The 16,617-nt window shown below is 43.9% G+C and overlaps 1 protein-coding gene across 2 annotated transcripts in view; it reads left to right on the forward strand.

The window, feature by feature from the left end:
• Positions 1 to 16,617, forward strand: part of TTC39A (tetratricopeptide repeat domain 39A) — a 721,538-nt gene that overhangs the window by 611,682 nt on the left and 93,239 nt on the right. For both annotated transcript variants that reach the window (XM_085602648.1, XM_085602649.1), the window contains exons 10-12: positions 1,700 to 1,767; positions 1,870 to 1,929; positions 10,904 to 11,065. In XM_085602648.1, coding sequence (XP_085458774.1) covers positions 1,700 to 1,767; positions 1,870 to 1,929; positions 10,904 to 11,065 — 290 coding nt within the window. The remainder of the gene's footprint in view (positions 1 to 1,699; positions 1,768 to 1,869; positions 1,930 to 10,903; positions 11,066 to 16,617) is intronic.

Here is a 16,617-nt window from a genome sequence, read left to right on the forward strand (position 1 = left end):
CAAGGTCTGAATTATATTGTGTGTATATTAACAGACTTTCAAGCACACAAAAGGTGTAGGGAGAAATGTTTGAAAATAGTCTAAACCACTGGCAATCGCTCTGGGCAGCATTCCCACCCATGGTCTTCCACCCACTGTGCCACTGTATGGAAAGACCTGCTGTCTGGCGGTCTGGGGCTGCTTGTCTTCCTTTCTGGCAGGGACCTCGCATGGCATCTCAAGATGTACTGTCCCCATGAGGACCAGGCTTGGTACCGAGTTGCAAAGGGCAGCCCTCTGTCTATTGTGGCAAGGATGGACAGGGAAGTGGCCTGAGCGCCCGCTTGTGGCGGAGAATAACTCAGGCATTCCATCCATCACCTTGTTTGGTGCAGTTGACTCCCCAAATGCGACCGGTATGTCCAGACGTGGGTCCCGTGCTCACTGTGCCATAGGACTCTGCTACACCACACCAACCAAGCCAAATTAGGCCAAAACCAGTCTGGGGCTGCTTGTGTTGTCTCTCTCGGGGGCCTTCGCCTGGCAGTTCAGGAGTGACTATACCCATGAGGAGCAGGGTCAGTACTGATTTGCATAAGACGACCGTCTAGAGTGGCATGGTGGGCAAACAATCATGGACTGGTATAGGGCCCAATAAATCACCCTGGATGAGGATCATTCAAGCATTCCATCCATCACCTTGTTGTTTGTCTATTTAGGGAACTTGTTCATTTCTCAGAGCATGTCATGAAAGACAGCGATTCAGACTAGAAGTTGGGAAAGGCTTTTAGTTTCCGCTATCAGGCAGGGAAGTCATCCTTTCTTCCAGGCTAGTTTTAAAGGTCCAAATGGGCTGAGAAGTGGTAGAATGTCTCACAAATCCATCCGAAATAAATTGCCACAATCCCACTCCCACATTCCTAAACCAAGCATGATGTCTTCATGATGTGTCCAACTCTGAGAAAGTGGCAAGTGGCAAATGGCAGGCGAAATCCCACAATGAAACTAGCAGTGGAAATCTTGCATCGTTGTGGACTTCTCTGGGCAGAAGGACCTCTTTTTAAACGCGTACCCACGCTGAACTACAAAGGGATTCCAGCACCTGTGATGCCACACCCTACAAGCTATTCTGAGTGCAAGTGTCAGGATTTTTACAGCCAAGCTGAAAAAATGTTGCTGGTTTGGTATGAATTCCTGTTAGTAGGACGTCATTTTTTTATCAAGTTAGACTTTCACTATGAGAGGGGAACTGACCTATTTCTGTCGGCCTTTAACATGGTACACAAGGTCATGTGAGAGACGCTTGGATGTAGAGGGAAATTTTCCTATGACATATCAGCATTACCCACACATATATAACTGGTCCAGGCAGTCATAGACTCCTATAAATAACTTAAAGTGTCTTTGTTACTAACACTTTAGACATTGAGCTCCAATTCCCTGTCCTCAGACAAGCCAATCCCACAATAGCAGGCCATTGGTCGGTACCTGTGAACCAATGCCAAATACATTCCCGAGGGGGAAGCCTGGGACAACAGGCCGCAGTCCAAAACAGGAGTGAGAAATTCAGACTACCAAACCACCAAAAAGAACAAAACCTGGGAAACACCACAATTAGATAGAATTATTCAACGTCTGGCCTACTGGGTGTTGCCAACATGGACTGAGATGCACCATCTCACAAAGTTTGCACTGTCCTACTGTACTTTTCTATCTGCAGGAACCGGGCAAGGAAATATCGAAGAAGCCGAAGAACTTCTACAGCCATACTTGAAGCGCTATCCAAAAGTAAGTTCACTCCCATCATGGTTTTGTCTTTGCATGGATGCATTTCACAAGAACATTTGGGACATTACATTTTAATAGCTTTCACTTTTCCTCTTTTTATAGGGTGCCATATTCCTGTTCTTTTCAGGCCGGATTGAAGAAATTAAAGGCAATATTGATATAGTGAGTGTTAATTATCTGAGTAGTTGTGGTTGTTTGTCTATTTCTGAACTATTTTATACTTTTCTCGGTGGTGCCCGGCTTTTATCCTAAAACACAAATGACAATCTATAAGTAAGTAGTGGATTATTTTTCCATAGGATCAATGTCCCCTTCTAATGTTCACCCATGCTATCAGTAAGTTTTATGTATAGCCTACTTGATAAAGTTTATTGAAACATAAACACCTGTAAAATAGGTTCACATTAAAATAGCTTAAAGTGTGATTACATGTATATGGGTCTGTAAGAGATAGATCCAGCCAGTTATAAAATATACAAATAACATACAAACAATAATATTTCATGCATTTAAACAGAAAGCAAACTTAGAAATAGTTGCATTTTCTTATATAGTGCTAAAACTAGTATACGTTTCAGAAACGGCTATCTCCTAGTCATGCTACCGGACTGGAAAGAAGTACAAAGTAGATGTCTCCTGGAGGAAAAAGTCCTGCCAACCCATTTACTGCAGTTTAGATTTGTGTAATATATCTATAACCCTTTCTTTAAGTAAAAGTTACTCAAAGCTCATAAAACCCCCCGAGGAGGCACAATTATCATTAAACGGGAGGTGATTAAATCAGAATGTCAATTAGCAAAATCTCAAGAATTTAAGGATCCGAGCCCCCTATGACCAACAGCCCACTCCCCCACCTTAGCCGTCCTTCACCCAGTTCAATTGACAATTCTTCAAAAAACCCAAAATCTCTATGCTGCACCTAAAACTATCACAATCAAAACCCACAAACCCATATATGTGCCCAGTTTTATTGTTATTTAGAAAATGTGTCTATGCCCATAGGATTCACCTCATTCTAATCCTATTGGTGCCTCAGCTGGAGAAGTAGAAGTGGAGAAGGGAAGCTGTAGTAACTAATAGGACAGAAGTAAGGGTGTTGCATGCCCCTATCTGTTTCATTTCCCTCTTCAGTATGGTGAATACATTTCTCACTCAGTCGTTCAGTTGGGACCAAATCTTGTAACACCAGAAAACCAGGAGGCGGACATGAGGCTGCATAGAATCCTTCATCTGCCACAAACCTGATAAAGGTTTCAGCTGCGTTATTTGGATGTTGCCACACCATGGGCAGAGGAGTAACAAGTCAGGTAAACGTTTCTCCCACGAAAGGCTAAAGAGCTGCAGTGTCCACTTCAGCACCTTTCCCTCTTCCTATGATTGCCTAGAGTAGCAGCTAATTGAACTGTGTCTGTTGATAAAGGCCCTGTCACTATTCCGCATGGCCTTTGTAATACTTTGCTCACCTAATCTCCACTGCAGAGCGCGCCGCGTTTACATGATCATTCTCGCCCTCGCTGCATGCATTTTCAAGCATGTCAGCTCTGTTTTTTTTTCTTTCATTTAGTATTAAACGAGGCTTGGAACATATTGTGCTCCAAGCCTCGTGTTCAGTCCTGAGCCCCGCCCTACGCAAAGCCTGGAGTCATATGCTGTCCCTGTGATTTACTATCTAAAATACACTGTGTTAATAACCAGCGCGTAAGATCTACTTTTAACCCTGTTTATTAAGTTAAGATGTGTACACTGTATATTCTTCCCTTCATGCTCCTACTGGCGGACTGTGGCAAAATCAAAGGCCAATTACTCCATGTGTTTGACTATTGTAAGAATCGAAGGGTTTTGGGAGGAATTCACTGTTCGGTTACGATCTTAGCCCCACCTCTGTAAAAGGTTCTTTTTATCAATTTTCCGTCAGTATGTGGCAAGGGGCTAATTTAGCTTACTTATGTTGTATTGGCAAATGCAGGCTCTGACTGAAAAAGGTGAGTTTTTCATTTTGTGCATGCGTACTGCATCGTAAAGAGTGCCTCAAAAAATACATGATGAATTAACATTTTCTATTGTTTTGAAAAGGCCGATATATTTATATATTTTCTTTATTTTTCACACTAATTCCTGAATTGATTGTTAACTTTATACTAATGGAGAAAAATAAGAGATTCTCCCTGTGACTACGCTAACGGGCAGGGGAGTGTTTTCTGTTTCCATTGGAGATCACTGAAGACTTAAACGCCGTCTGGATCTCTCATTTCTATTCAAGGAATTGAAATTCTTTCTGATCACCTTAAAACTGGGCTACGTAACCTACACGAACTGATCCTTCGTCGGTGCGGGAACTCAGTTCCCTGGGAGTTTTGCCATCCAAGCACTGGTAGTGATTTACCCCTTTTTTCTGCTTATTTATATTTTTCTTATATATGTTACTTGGGGGCAAAGCACTACGAATACGTATTTGGAAGGAGCTTTGGGCTCAGTGAAGTGTTGATTGTCGTATATATTTCTGATCCCCATATGCTGCTTGTGGGTTGCTTTCTTCAACTTCTTGGGAAACGTGGTGATGGTTTCTCTTTGAGGTACACTTGATGATGTATTCGTTACATCTTACATTTTGGTGTTCTGATATTATTTAATAGAGTTACTATCACACCTTTTCGGTGGTGGGTTCTCTCTGTTGTTTTTTGCAATGAGTCAGTTAAGCCAGCCTCCTGAGACTTCTCAAGTGTCCTGCTCCCTTAGAGTTTTCTGCGGTATGAATGTTTTGCTTAGTGGCAACTCATGTTAGTGCTTGGCCTCTGATCCCTCACTGCTGATAATAACAACATTAATTTGTGATATATATTTTTTTTTTGTGTGTTTTCAGAGTTTTTGTTGCATGTTTGCTCAAGAAGTTTCTTATTTTTTAGACAGCCTGATGAACTGAAATGTATTTGAGCGCTTTATTAGAGCAGCAGTTACTTTACACTAGGACACATTATTTGTTTTGGTTGGCATGGGGGGATTGAGTGATTTGCCCAGAATCGCAGGATTTTGAGCCGAAACGGAGATTCAAACCTTATTCCTCCACTCCAAAGCTGGCAGCTTTGGCCGTTATGCCCCATCCGAGCCAGTATACTTTTACTCTAGGCCTTGCTTTCTTCAGCTGTCTGACAAAGGGCGCTTTATGCACAACTGTGTAGCAAGGATGCATGTGCCTGCTGGGGGAGGTGTCTGTCTCTAAACTAACACGAGCGACATCTTAAAGAAAGGGGCGTGGCCCACATTAAAGTGAAAACGCAGCATGGGGTGCTTTTACAAAACAAAAACATGTTTGTCAACTTCACAAACACATTTTTTATCTCGTAAAAGCCCCCCAACCGCGTTCTCACTTTAATGGTGGAAGCGCACCTTTCTTTAAATGAGCTGCATGGGGCACGTGGCTGCCATTAAAGTCAAAGCGCGGCATGGGGTGCTTTTACAAAAAAAAAAAATATTATTTTGACCACTTTTTTTTTGTAAAAGCACCCCATAACGCACTTTCACTTTAATGTCGGCCATGCATCTTTCTTTAGACCCAGGTAGTCTAAAGAAAGGGTCGTAGCAGACATTGAAGTGAAAGCACGGCATAAGGTGCTTTTACAAACAAGCATTTGGAATGCAGTAGGTCTCACATTTGCAAGAGTTTAAGGTATTAGCATTGTAAATGACAGTGCCTTTTATTTATGTTTTAAAAACCAAAACCGAAATAAAAGGCATTGTCATTTACAATGCCAAAAGCTCAAACTTGCGTAAATGTGAGACCTATTGCATTGCAAATGCTTGTTTTTGTTTAGCGAGTGCTTGCTGTGTGACTGCCTTATGCAGCAATAAAGTTACAGTGCTACTCACTAATGGCCCTTCAGGGCATGCATTTGTTTCATGTTGCAGTCGAGATAATATGTTGTTGGATTTACGGCTTTTTAGTTCACGAAGTAAAAATGTGATGCACATAGGCTACCTTAACGATGCACTGAAAATACTGCCCTTCGTCAAAAGTATCAACTGTGCAATATTTTGCTTTGTATGCTTTTGGCATTCACTACTCACAACGACTATCGTCAAAATTGAATGAATGGGGTATGCCAAGAAGCCTATTGAGGGCAATTATAGAATTACACACAGGAATCTAGGCCCAGGTCAAAATTGGGGACCGTAGTCGAGTGATGAACAAAATTGTTACCAAAATCTGCCTTCAACAGGGATGCGTCTTAGCGCCAAGTCTATTTAATGTATACCTTGCTGACCTTGCTGGTGCCCTTCCACAGGATAGCTGCCAACCCCCAATCCTGGCCAAAGAGAAACTAGGCTGCCTCCAGTACTCTAACAACATTGGCCTACTAAGTCAAACTCCAATAGGCTTGCAACACACGCAGCATGCATGCCCTAAAAAGGTACGTGCACAGGCAAGGGCTAGAATTAAACCTGAAGAAAACAAAAGTGGTAAGGCTGGCTGATTCAAAATTCAAGTCACACTCTTGGTTTATAGAAGGAAAAAAAGTTGCGGTAGCAGCTACTTACAAATACCTAGGTTTTGACGTAAAACATCAAATGTTTTTTAAATACCGCTCAGCCGCAATACAGGGAAAAGCACAGCCGTTAACTTCTGTTTTTAAATTATTAAAGCGAAAGCTGAGCTGTCCGTCTTTTAGTCACTTGCTCTTAGTTACGCGTGCGCGGTTAATGCCAACAGTAACCTACGGCACGGAAATTATGCGGGGACATGAAGCAGCCATCTTTAAAAAATTCCAAACATAAGTATATAAAACTGTGTTTCACATCTGAAAATCGGCTTTGGCCGCTCAGGTACGTCTAGAGTTCGGCCTAAAAAATAAAATACTTCAATACAAGAGCACTTACATTAAACTATGCTGGAGACTGCGTGCCTCTGAGAGTGGCACTATTAACAACTTATGCTGGCAAGAAATTGAGGAGCAAAAACTCAGCAAAGTAAAAGGCATATGGGGATCCCATCTAAACCAGGACATCAAGGACTTAGGAAAACAGGAAGACTTGGCCGCAAGCATGAGAAAATGCGCATTCTATCAAGTAATAACCGCAGAAATTCAACTTTTGTCCTACACAACAGATAAAAAGGCTCTTGCACGAAGGCATGGGCAGTGATTAATTCATATACAAAAAGGAAAAAACTGCAACCTCAGGAGTACTTTTCACAAGCCCTAAAGCATCGGTTCATGTTATTTTGTCTGGCTTCATGGAAACCAAAGATCTTATACCCGCTTGGAAAGATCAGCCGCAAAATCAAGACTGCCGACTCTGCGGATACAAGCAAGAATAACTAACTAGTACACACTTTTTGTGTGTGCCCAGGGCCCCTGGCAGAAAGGGAAAAAGATCTGAAACCAATAGTTTAAATTGCAAAATTTGGACTTGGAGGCAAGGGGTAATCACCTGGTTAAGCGGCACCTCAATTCCCCTGGCACGCAAGTAGGTAAAAAATGTAAAACCGATTTTAAAAGAATTGGAACAAGTGAAAAAGAAATCTGCTTTAAGGGGGAAGGAAACCAACAAGGACACTTTTATTCAAGACTGTATAAACCAATAAAGCATTTGTACTTTATTCATGATTGAGCTGGTCATTTTTCTAAAATGTTGTAATTTGTCCTGCACAAGGATAGAGCACTTAAGAAGAGAGCAAGGATAGTGGTAATTTATGCGTTGCTAAAGGAGAGATGAATTAGTCCAAGGTGCTGAGGAATTTAAAGGAACTAGTATTCATTTTTTATGGATTCTTAGTTTGCACAAGGCACTAGCACTTTGAAAAACAGTAAGAACGGGGGGAACCATCTACTGCAAAGGGCTAAAATAATAGGTAGACGAAGGGCCAGCCCACAGGTGTATTATAAGATATTCACTTTCATGTGGCACTTTATTAAAATTGAATTTTAATGCAGCATAAATTGCATGGTGTGCAGCAAAAAAGGATCTAGTTTATAGAGTAAATGGGTTTTAGTGTTGCAATTCTGCATTTTAACAAATGTAACTGAACGTTTTTTGGTATTTTTATTTTTTATTGGAATGCAATGGTTTTAATGAACTATGCAAATAAACTTGACTGTACTCACAACACAGACTTCAGCTTCTGAATTAGGGTACAGCTTAATCCTACTAATTCAATCCGTTGAGCAACAGGACCCCACTTCCAGCTTGCATATTTTCATAGTCAAAGACATTACTTAATTTAGGCATTTTCTTTTGGGGCTGCTGGACGCCTCGCACACAAAGTAGCTCAACTGTTACCAAACACTTTCTCTAATAAAAAGCCAGGCTCATTGACCTTGCCAATGCTTGTTCAGAGTAACATTTTCCTTTGTAATTTAGATTTTCCACTGCCTTCTCATTTGAAATATACTTGGGAATGGATAAAGACATGCATGCCATGGGTTGCATGTGCAGTGCCTTGGATACCGTAGGGCAAGGCTTGGGTAGTAGTAGCTGGTAGTGAAATTTCCAAAAATTCAACTTGATTTTGCTATTCAGTAGTTCGTTAAGTAGAGTCCTAATTTGGGTATCTTAACACATGCTATGCCTGCCTAAGAGTTTGCCTGTTCCAATGCTGCAATGTTAATGATGGAATAGTGCTATTTACAAAACCAGCTAGAGTCCTTGAAAGTTTCGATCACTCTGACTTTCCTGTTTTCATATGTTAGTAGGAGCCACTTTAGTCAAGCACACTGCAAAGTGTTCAACGCACACTATACAATTCTGCTTGTACCAGCGTTGGAGCGTCCCAGCAATGATAATGGAAGGGTTGACCAAAATTTGATGTGACCTGTCTATGTGGTGTTTTTCTCTTTGGACGTCCTGACTGACTGACTGAATTATTTATTAAGCGCACTATTGCCGAGGCGTCTTGGCGCTGAGCGAGGATTAGGAGAGGCTGCTCTTGAACTAGGATTTTATGAAAAGCCAAGTTTTTAATGCCTTTCTGAACAGGGTCTTGTTAGCTTGTAAGCGTAGCTCTGTAGGGAGGGAGTTCCATAGCTTTGCCGCTTGAAATGAAAAACCCTTGCCTCCCCATCGGGCTCTTTTTATCTTAGGGAGGCAGACCAGCTTGATCTACTCAGAAAGTTGTTCATTCACAATATAAAAAGGAAAGGGAATAGCGGACAGACCTAACTAGTGCCAAACTCCATTGGAAAAATATCTGAGACATTTCTTCCTATCTTGACCTGTGCTACTAAATCTGTATACAACAATCTCACGTGTTTACTACATTTGAACCCAAAGTTCAGCTTTTCCAGCAGGGCAAACAAACAGTCCAACCCCACTAATTCAAAGGCCTTTTTGAAGTTGTGTAAAAAAAATCCAAGTGGTCCCCGCAGTCTACCCACCATGGCAAGTGCATTATGAACATGCCTACTATTGTGTTGGATGGCTCGTTTGGGCATGAAGCCTGACTGTTGCTATCTAACCAAAGAGACAGTCGGCTGGGATAAGCAGTTCGCAAGAGGTTTGGCTTTTATCTTTACCTCTACGTTAAGAAGAGAGGTGAGCAGCAGTGAGGTGGACCGTTGGGCTTGGTAATGACTCCAGCCATTTGCACACGTGTTGGTCGTCTCCCCTTCTCTAATCACATTGAAACCAGCCCTAGCAACGGACCAGTGAGTCTGGAAATTGACAGTTTAAAACATTCTGGGAATCCACTTGGGTGTGGGGTTTTTCACAATTGAAATTGGTGCAAAGCTGCACTACGCTTCTCACCCCTAATGTTTCCATCCAGAAGCTCCCTCTCTTCCATCCTAAGGGGTTTAATTGGGAGATCTCTTATAAAGTTGTCAAGTCATTTGTATTTGGCAGAGGGGCCTGTGAGTAGACAGTATAACTCTGTGTAATAGGCCGCAACCTCCTGGGCTATGTCCAGGTCCTCTCTGACCTCACTTCCCCCTCTTTGATCATCAAGCTATCAGGTCTTGTCTAACAGTTTTGCAGCATATCCAGTGGAGGGTTTTACTGGCCTTGTTGCCCCACTGGTATATCTACTCTGACTGGCGAGCAGTGCTGCTGTTTCTGCATTCAGTTGTGTATATCAGAGAGAGAGAGAGAGAGAGAGAGAGAGGAGAGAGAGAGAGAGAGAGAGAGAGAGAGAAAGATATAGATATCTTAGTTTAATTAACAAGAGGGAAGACAAATATTGAGAATAAAGTTCCAGTAATCAAGATTTGCAAACTCTTGTTGCTTTTTGCATTTTGCACCAGTCTATTAACTAATAATATCCCCTCACAGTCTAGCTTTAAATGCCTGCCGGCAAATCCCAGGACATTCAGCGGAGTCTTTGTTCACCCTTAAATAACAGTCAACTGCTTCTACAATACGTCCGTGAAGTCAGGGATTGTCCACCACAAAGCTTCCAGTTGCTAGCCACCCCTTGCTCACCCCAGATCAAGCCATAGCTGGAGTTCCACAGGTGAGAGATCCAACAGCCCCCGTGCCAGCATTTGAGCCCCACCCAATGCACCTCGCGATTGGGCATCAGGAAATAATCAAGTAAGGAAAATGTTTTGTGGGCTCCTGAATAAGAGGTGAAACTTCTCTCCTGTGAGCGGAGGGCCCTCCAGGCATGTGTTATCCCCAGGGCAGCAAAAACCATAGCAAGAACAGGCAGACCACAGTATGAACCTCCGTCTGTCCTGATCAGTCTCGGGGCCCAGTCAGTCACCTCATTCAAATCACCCCCGATACCCATTACCCCGCGGTGAGCTGTGTCAGAAGGCTACAGAAAGCATGGAGGAAGCTCATCGTCATGAGAGAGGGCGCATATACACAAATCAGGGATAGTTGGGCATCCTATAATAGCCTCTTCTCACTACATATCTACTTGAGGTTATTTTGCCATTTCTGTGTGACACTAAGGGGTAAGTTCTTGCAAATCATAATCCTGTAAATCCACCAGTAAAGCCAGCATGGAACACCTGAGAAATGTATTTACCACATATTTCATCAGTATTGACATACTATCAGTTTCATACCTTGTAGATATTTTGACCTTCACTGAAACGCTTGTTTATTTAGCTGATAGCTTTTTAAAATGTATTAAAGACTAGTTTAGGAAACAAATTGAGATGCTGTTTCCACATTAATAGTCAATTGTTCTTCCTTGCAGGCGATCCGCAGGTTTGAAGAATGCTGCGAAGCGCAGCAGCATTGGAAGCAGTTCCATCATATGTGCTACTGGGAGCTGATGTGGTGCTTCACGTACAAGTGCCAGTGGAAGATGGCCTACTTCTACGCGGATCTGCTAAGCAAGGAAAGCTCCTGGTCTAAGGTGGGCAGGCCCAGCTCTGCTTGGAGATGGAAACACTATGAGATTATTTATTCTAAAATTGGTAATAGGTAGTATGTTTCCAGTGAATTTAGTTTTCCACTAAAGACATGGGCCTATGGGGCAGGCATTGTCCACCTACACTAAATTATGTTCACAATTTTAGATAATGTTAATGAGGACATCTTTTCATTGAAACAGGATCATGAGACAATGTGCTGATATTAATGTGTTAGATGGTCCGCTAACGTCAGAACGTATAGTTCTTACGTGTCCCCCTGTGAGGATTCTTGTTTGGATAGGATGATGCTTTTCCTTAATAGTATGTTTCATCCCTAGGACATCATCTTGCTTTACAGCCTCCAGCTAGGAGGATCTGGTTTCTGTTTAAGGCTTATTCATATTAACTTATCACTTTGGGTTTTGTCCCATAAATGGTCATGGATGAGGCTGTGTTCATTTAGCAATGAAGACGCGCTTGGTACGACTGCTGGAATAGATGGGGCATTCTGATGCCAATGTTTCTCTTTAAAATCTTACCTTATCTTATGTTATAGGGGACTAATGGGCAGCATCCTACATGGGTTCTTTATATGCTTTCTATGCGCAGTATAACCTGATTATTATAGATGTGGCATTGTTAGGTCCATCTGAGAGGGCTAATCTGCTGTAGGTTGTGCTCTACATTGGAAATATCCCAAGAAGGGGTCACATGCTTCAATAATTGACAGTATACCCCTGATATTTCAACCCAGGACAATATTTTAAGTTTTCGAATTAACAGCTAATCGCCATTTCAGGTTTGTATATAAACTGGGACAAGGCAGATGTGAAGAGCAACACAGATTAACCGAAGACGGAACAGAAGGTTTGACTCCTTCCTTGAATTTGAGAAGGTCTCGCGGGGTGCATAGGCCGTTACTTGATCAGAGGGTTTCCGAGCGTGGTTCCTATAACACTATACAGCCTCACCTCACCCCTTTAGAGTGGACTGAAATAACTTGTTCTACATTTTCTCTCTGCCACATGTATGGTGGTGATGTTGCTCTAACGTTTCTCACTGGGATTTTCATATAAATATGGCACACAATTGCTAACTCTTGTCTCTGCCCTGTTTGGATGCAGTTCATGTTCTTTATTGCATTCAAGCGGAGTTCTCGGCAAGGCTTAAAGAAATCCAGCTAGTAGAATGAGGGATGCGATTGGCTGAAAAAACAAACCTTCATACCTTGATATATGCCAATTCGTTGCTTCAAAACACTTTTAGCAGCCAGACCGCTTGTTATTCCTGTCTCATTCAAGATGTACACTCAGGGAGGAGCTAGGATGGTGGGAAGGGATGAGAAGAGGGTGGTGTAAGGATGGAACAACTCATTAAATATTATAGTTAAAAGAAGGGCAATTTCTGCTGGCTAGCTATGAGGGAAGCAGCCACTAGAATAATACCTGAAAAATTGGACATGACAGGCTCCCATATGAGATTGCAACAGTGTACACAGACTACTATCACCCACTGTGGCCGCTCCAAGACCCAGATCTACAAGTATTAACAACTCAGACGTACTCTAGCTACAAATGGAACTGAACTCACAGGGCTCCCTGACTACAACCCGCTAGAGGCCTCACTCCTAATGGGTCGACTAGACAGAGGGGGTGTTTTCCTGCATTTTTTCACCTACTCATTCACAGCTCCCCTGACGTTTATACCCCCTTGAGATGGAAATGGGAGGAGTGGGTGGGACCCCATGATCTGGATTTGAGGCTAGCATGTATGGCCCCACGTGACCATGCCTTCCCTAGTATGACCTATTCAACTGAATTACATTCATACTACTATCTCACACCCGGAGGATGTGGCAGGCCCATAAAATCCCCCAACCAACCGGCTTCCAGTGTCCTTGCACGGATGCAGACTTCTTCCATATGACCTGGCTGTGTTCTCTGGTGGCAAGCTACTGGAAACAGATAGCCCAATCCCTGACTCGGGTACTGGGATACCCAATTGAGTTAACACTCCAACATGCCTTTTTGGGGATTATTGATGACCTGGGAAACTCCAGTAGAAAAAGGTACATAATAATGGCTGCTCTGATTGCCAAAAGAGACATAGCCCAGCGATGGAGGGCGGCTGACCCACCTACACTTGCGAAGTAGCAGAGGAGAATAGACTGGTCTGCGAAACTTGAAGAACCAGTCTATAAAGTAAGGAGATGTCCCCAGTAGCATGCTTGGATTTGGGGAAAGTGGTGGAAATACTACGGTCCCAGCCTGTAGTGCATGATTCAAGAGTTGATGAAGTATGTTATGGTGCTGTTTACGCTCTGACATTGCAAAAATCAATACAAATGTGTTTATCAAAAAAAGGAAAATTGTAAGAAACAACCAAAGTTCATACGTAGAAAAAATCAGATGAGTACCATGAAACAAATCTCAAGAAAATCGATGTTGGCATAATGAGGAATAATTGATGAAAACATTTGAATGGTAAATAATGGTTATTGTGTAACTCTTTTAAAAGTGGATTTTATTCTATTTGACTAGTGACAAAAGTGGAAAAAATATTCAAGGCTCTCGAGTTTTTCATAGCTGGGCAGAGACGTAATGTTGGGCTTGGTCATACTAGGTTTTGTGCAGTTTCATATTTGCACATCAGTTCAATATCTGCAGGTTAGCTGCCTGGGCAAGGGCAGTACTACACGTAGCAAGTGAGTCCAAAGTGTCTGTCCTGTGCACAGCCAGACACAGGGCTTTCGAGCAGGCAGGTTTAGAGCTGCAAGAAACACTTGCACTGGGCCATTTGTTTGCCTTGGATTCCACAGGTTCCATAACACAGGAGAATTGACTGTTGTGATCTGGAGTACGCAAGCAGGACCCCAACAACTGTGTAACAACTATCCCAATCATCCCAACAATGATCCCGAGGAATAAATAAGGATTGGCCTTTCCAGTATTGCTAGGTGTGGTAAGGAGGGCCTCTGGGTGCTCAGCAGTAAGGGAAGCCCTGAGTGGCAGCAGGTAAAGCTTCCCAGTGGCAGTCAGGGTCACTACTCCTCAAAGTCTGAAGTCCTTCCACTCCTGGAATTGACATTCAGCTTCAGGGAATCAGTAGACAGGTGAAGTTCAACAGAGCTTCAGGCAAAGAGAGGAATCTTTGCCCACCTCCATGTAAGGTGACTTTTCTCAGCTTTGATGAACTTTGCAAGCGAAGTTTAAAACCTACCATCTCCTAGGTGAGTGGCTAAATTTAGTCTCGCATTTATAGCTGAGGACCCAGCGGGGGAGAGGTGCCGTAGCCCCGCGGCATTTACCTCAACCGTGATGAAACTGCAGACGGCAGGATATCTGTGATGCTGTGTTGTGTCACTGAAGCACATATCAGGCCTTTAAAAGGCTTGCATAAGAAGTAGGGTGTCTGCAGAGCCTTCTAGTCTCAGCTCTGCAGTTTTTATTTAATTTCAATGTATTATTTGTGTTTTACTTTTATTGAAATGTTGTTTGTGCTTATGATTTTGTGCGAAGGGCATGTAGTAAGGACAGTCGGTGACTAGCTGTGCTCTGCTCATCCCCACAAGTAGACACTTGCTGCAGGCGGTGATTGGGTGTGTGGTTTCATGCCATGGCTGAAGTACGGCTCCCATCCTCTGAAAACAACTGAGTCGAAAAGGCAATAGGTGGGCTTATTTCATGGTGGTCTGTGTATCTGGTGCTGGGGTACTGCTTAGTGTCATGTGGGCTATGTAGGAGAGTAGGGTCTGCTTTCTATGTTCACCCCCACTTTTTGCTTTTGCTTTACTGGTTTACGACTTAGATGTGGCTGTGGGCCTGCTAATCAGACCCACAGCCCTGCTGTTCTCTCTCTAAATTAATACTATGTACTTTAGGTGCATAACCCATTTGGATAGGATCACCTTATTGGCCCCTGTACAGTGTACCCTAGGTACCCATGGCATAGGTGTACCCTAGGCCTACCAGGGGCTGCAGCATGTATTGTGCCACCCCTGGCCTGGCCTTCCATTTTGACACAACTGGCTGATCACTCAGCTGGGGGCAAGGTCGTGTAATCACCCCTTGCTTAGGTGTAGTATTCCTATACCTAACTTACATATAGACACATGTGTACCTATCAGTCACTCCTATGGCAGGCCTTGACAATCCTGGAGACAGAGTGCTTGGTAACATGTGAGATGGTGCTCTAGCATGAGCTGAGCCTGTCTGCAGCTTTCGGAACCTTGTCCTTATAGCTGTTCTATGATATAGCCTACCATATACTCTTAAAGTGCCTTATAATCTTAGACGGTTATGGTAACTATGGTTTGGCTTTATCAAAACATGTCGTGTAAGGTGTCTAACACTCGGGAATAATACCCCCATGCCATTTCTGGACATGAGAATATTATTCCCCCCTTCTAGAGGGAAAGACATGTTAAAATCATACTTCAACTGTTAGCCTCTGACCAAAGCCTCAGCATCACAAAATGGATGCTGCTGCCACGACACAAGTCTGACCTCCTGCTGCTGGGAGTGATCCCAGCCAGGGAGGCCTGGACAATAGGTTTCCTGCTTGGGGAGGTGCTAGCACCTCCCCAGACAGCCTTTAGTGTATTGGGGCAGGGTGGGCTGAAAGGAATGAGACATGCCTGGGGCACACAAGGTGTTCCTTGCATAGTCCAGTTCAAACCGGCGCTGGGGCACTCCAGCCCCAGCTCTGGCGCGAAACTGGACAAAGGGAAGTGGGTGTAACCACCCCCTCCCAGGTCCCACCCATAAGGCGTGACCTAGCAGGTATCCCAGCCCCCCAGATTAGTATAAGAGTGGGAGTTGGGCCTCAAGACTTTAGATTATCCTGAACCTGCAAACTTGAACAGAAACTCTGGACCTTCGACATTCGACGAAAGAAGAAGACTGAAGAATCTCCCTTGTAGCCAAGGAGTGGCTACCCTGTGCAAACAGGCACCATCAAGAGACTACCCTTTGCTTTGCGACCGTTCTACGAGGAACCGACTGCAGAGCCCGACCAGAGCCTCGACTTCCAGACTTCTCCGACCCTCATCCACATCTGCAGCAGAGCTGAGATCCGTGGAGGCGACGAGCGACGTGGGACCGGCTACCTGGGAAAAGTGGCTAGTAACTTACAGCGCAGCTTCTGAGGTACCCTCGAAGTTGTGCACCGGGGATTGAGAAGCCCCAACCCCAAGCACCAACTGCACCGAAGATCAGCCCCCCACACTCTACGAGTCCTGCGTGGGGCCCTTCAGCATTTTCCTGCTTGCCGCGTCTGTCCGGTTGCTTGCCCGCTGGCTAGTGGCCTCTGTGACGACGCTCCCTGAAATCTTCTGCGCTGGTTTGGCTCCTCCAGACTGGCTCCCGCTTCTCTGCAAAGAAGAAGCACCCCAGACCGTCCTGGTCTGCACCAGAAGCAAGTCCTTTGTTCTTCGTGGGTTCCGCTTGCCAAGGCTTGGTGAGTCCTAGTCCAACTTCGACGCCGCCGACAGCAAGAGCCTTCGTGGGACAGCTCGCCTCCTGGTCCTGGTCGTCCTCGACGCTTCCTGGTCCTC

This window comes from Triturus cristatus, chromosome 4_2 (genome assembly GCF_964204655.1).
Source record: "Triturus cristatus chromosome 4_2, aTriCri1.1, whole genome shotgun sequence".
NCBI classification, from domain to species: domain Eukaryota; kingdom Metazoa; phylum Chordata; class Amphibia; order Caudata; family Salamandridae; genus Triturus; species Triturus cristatus.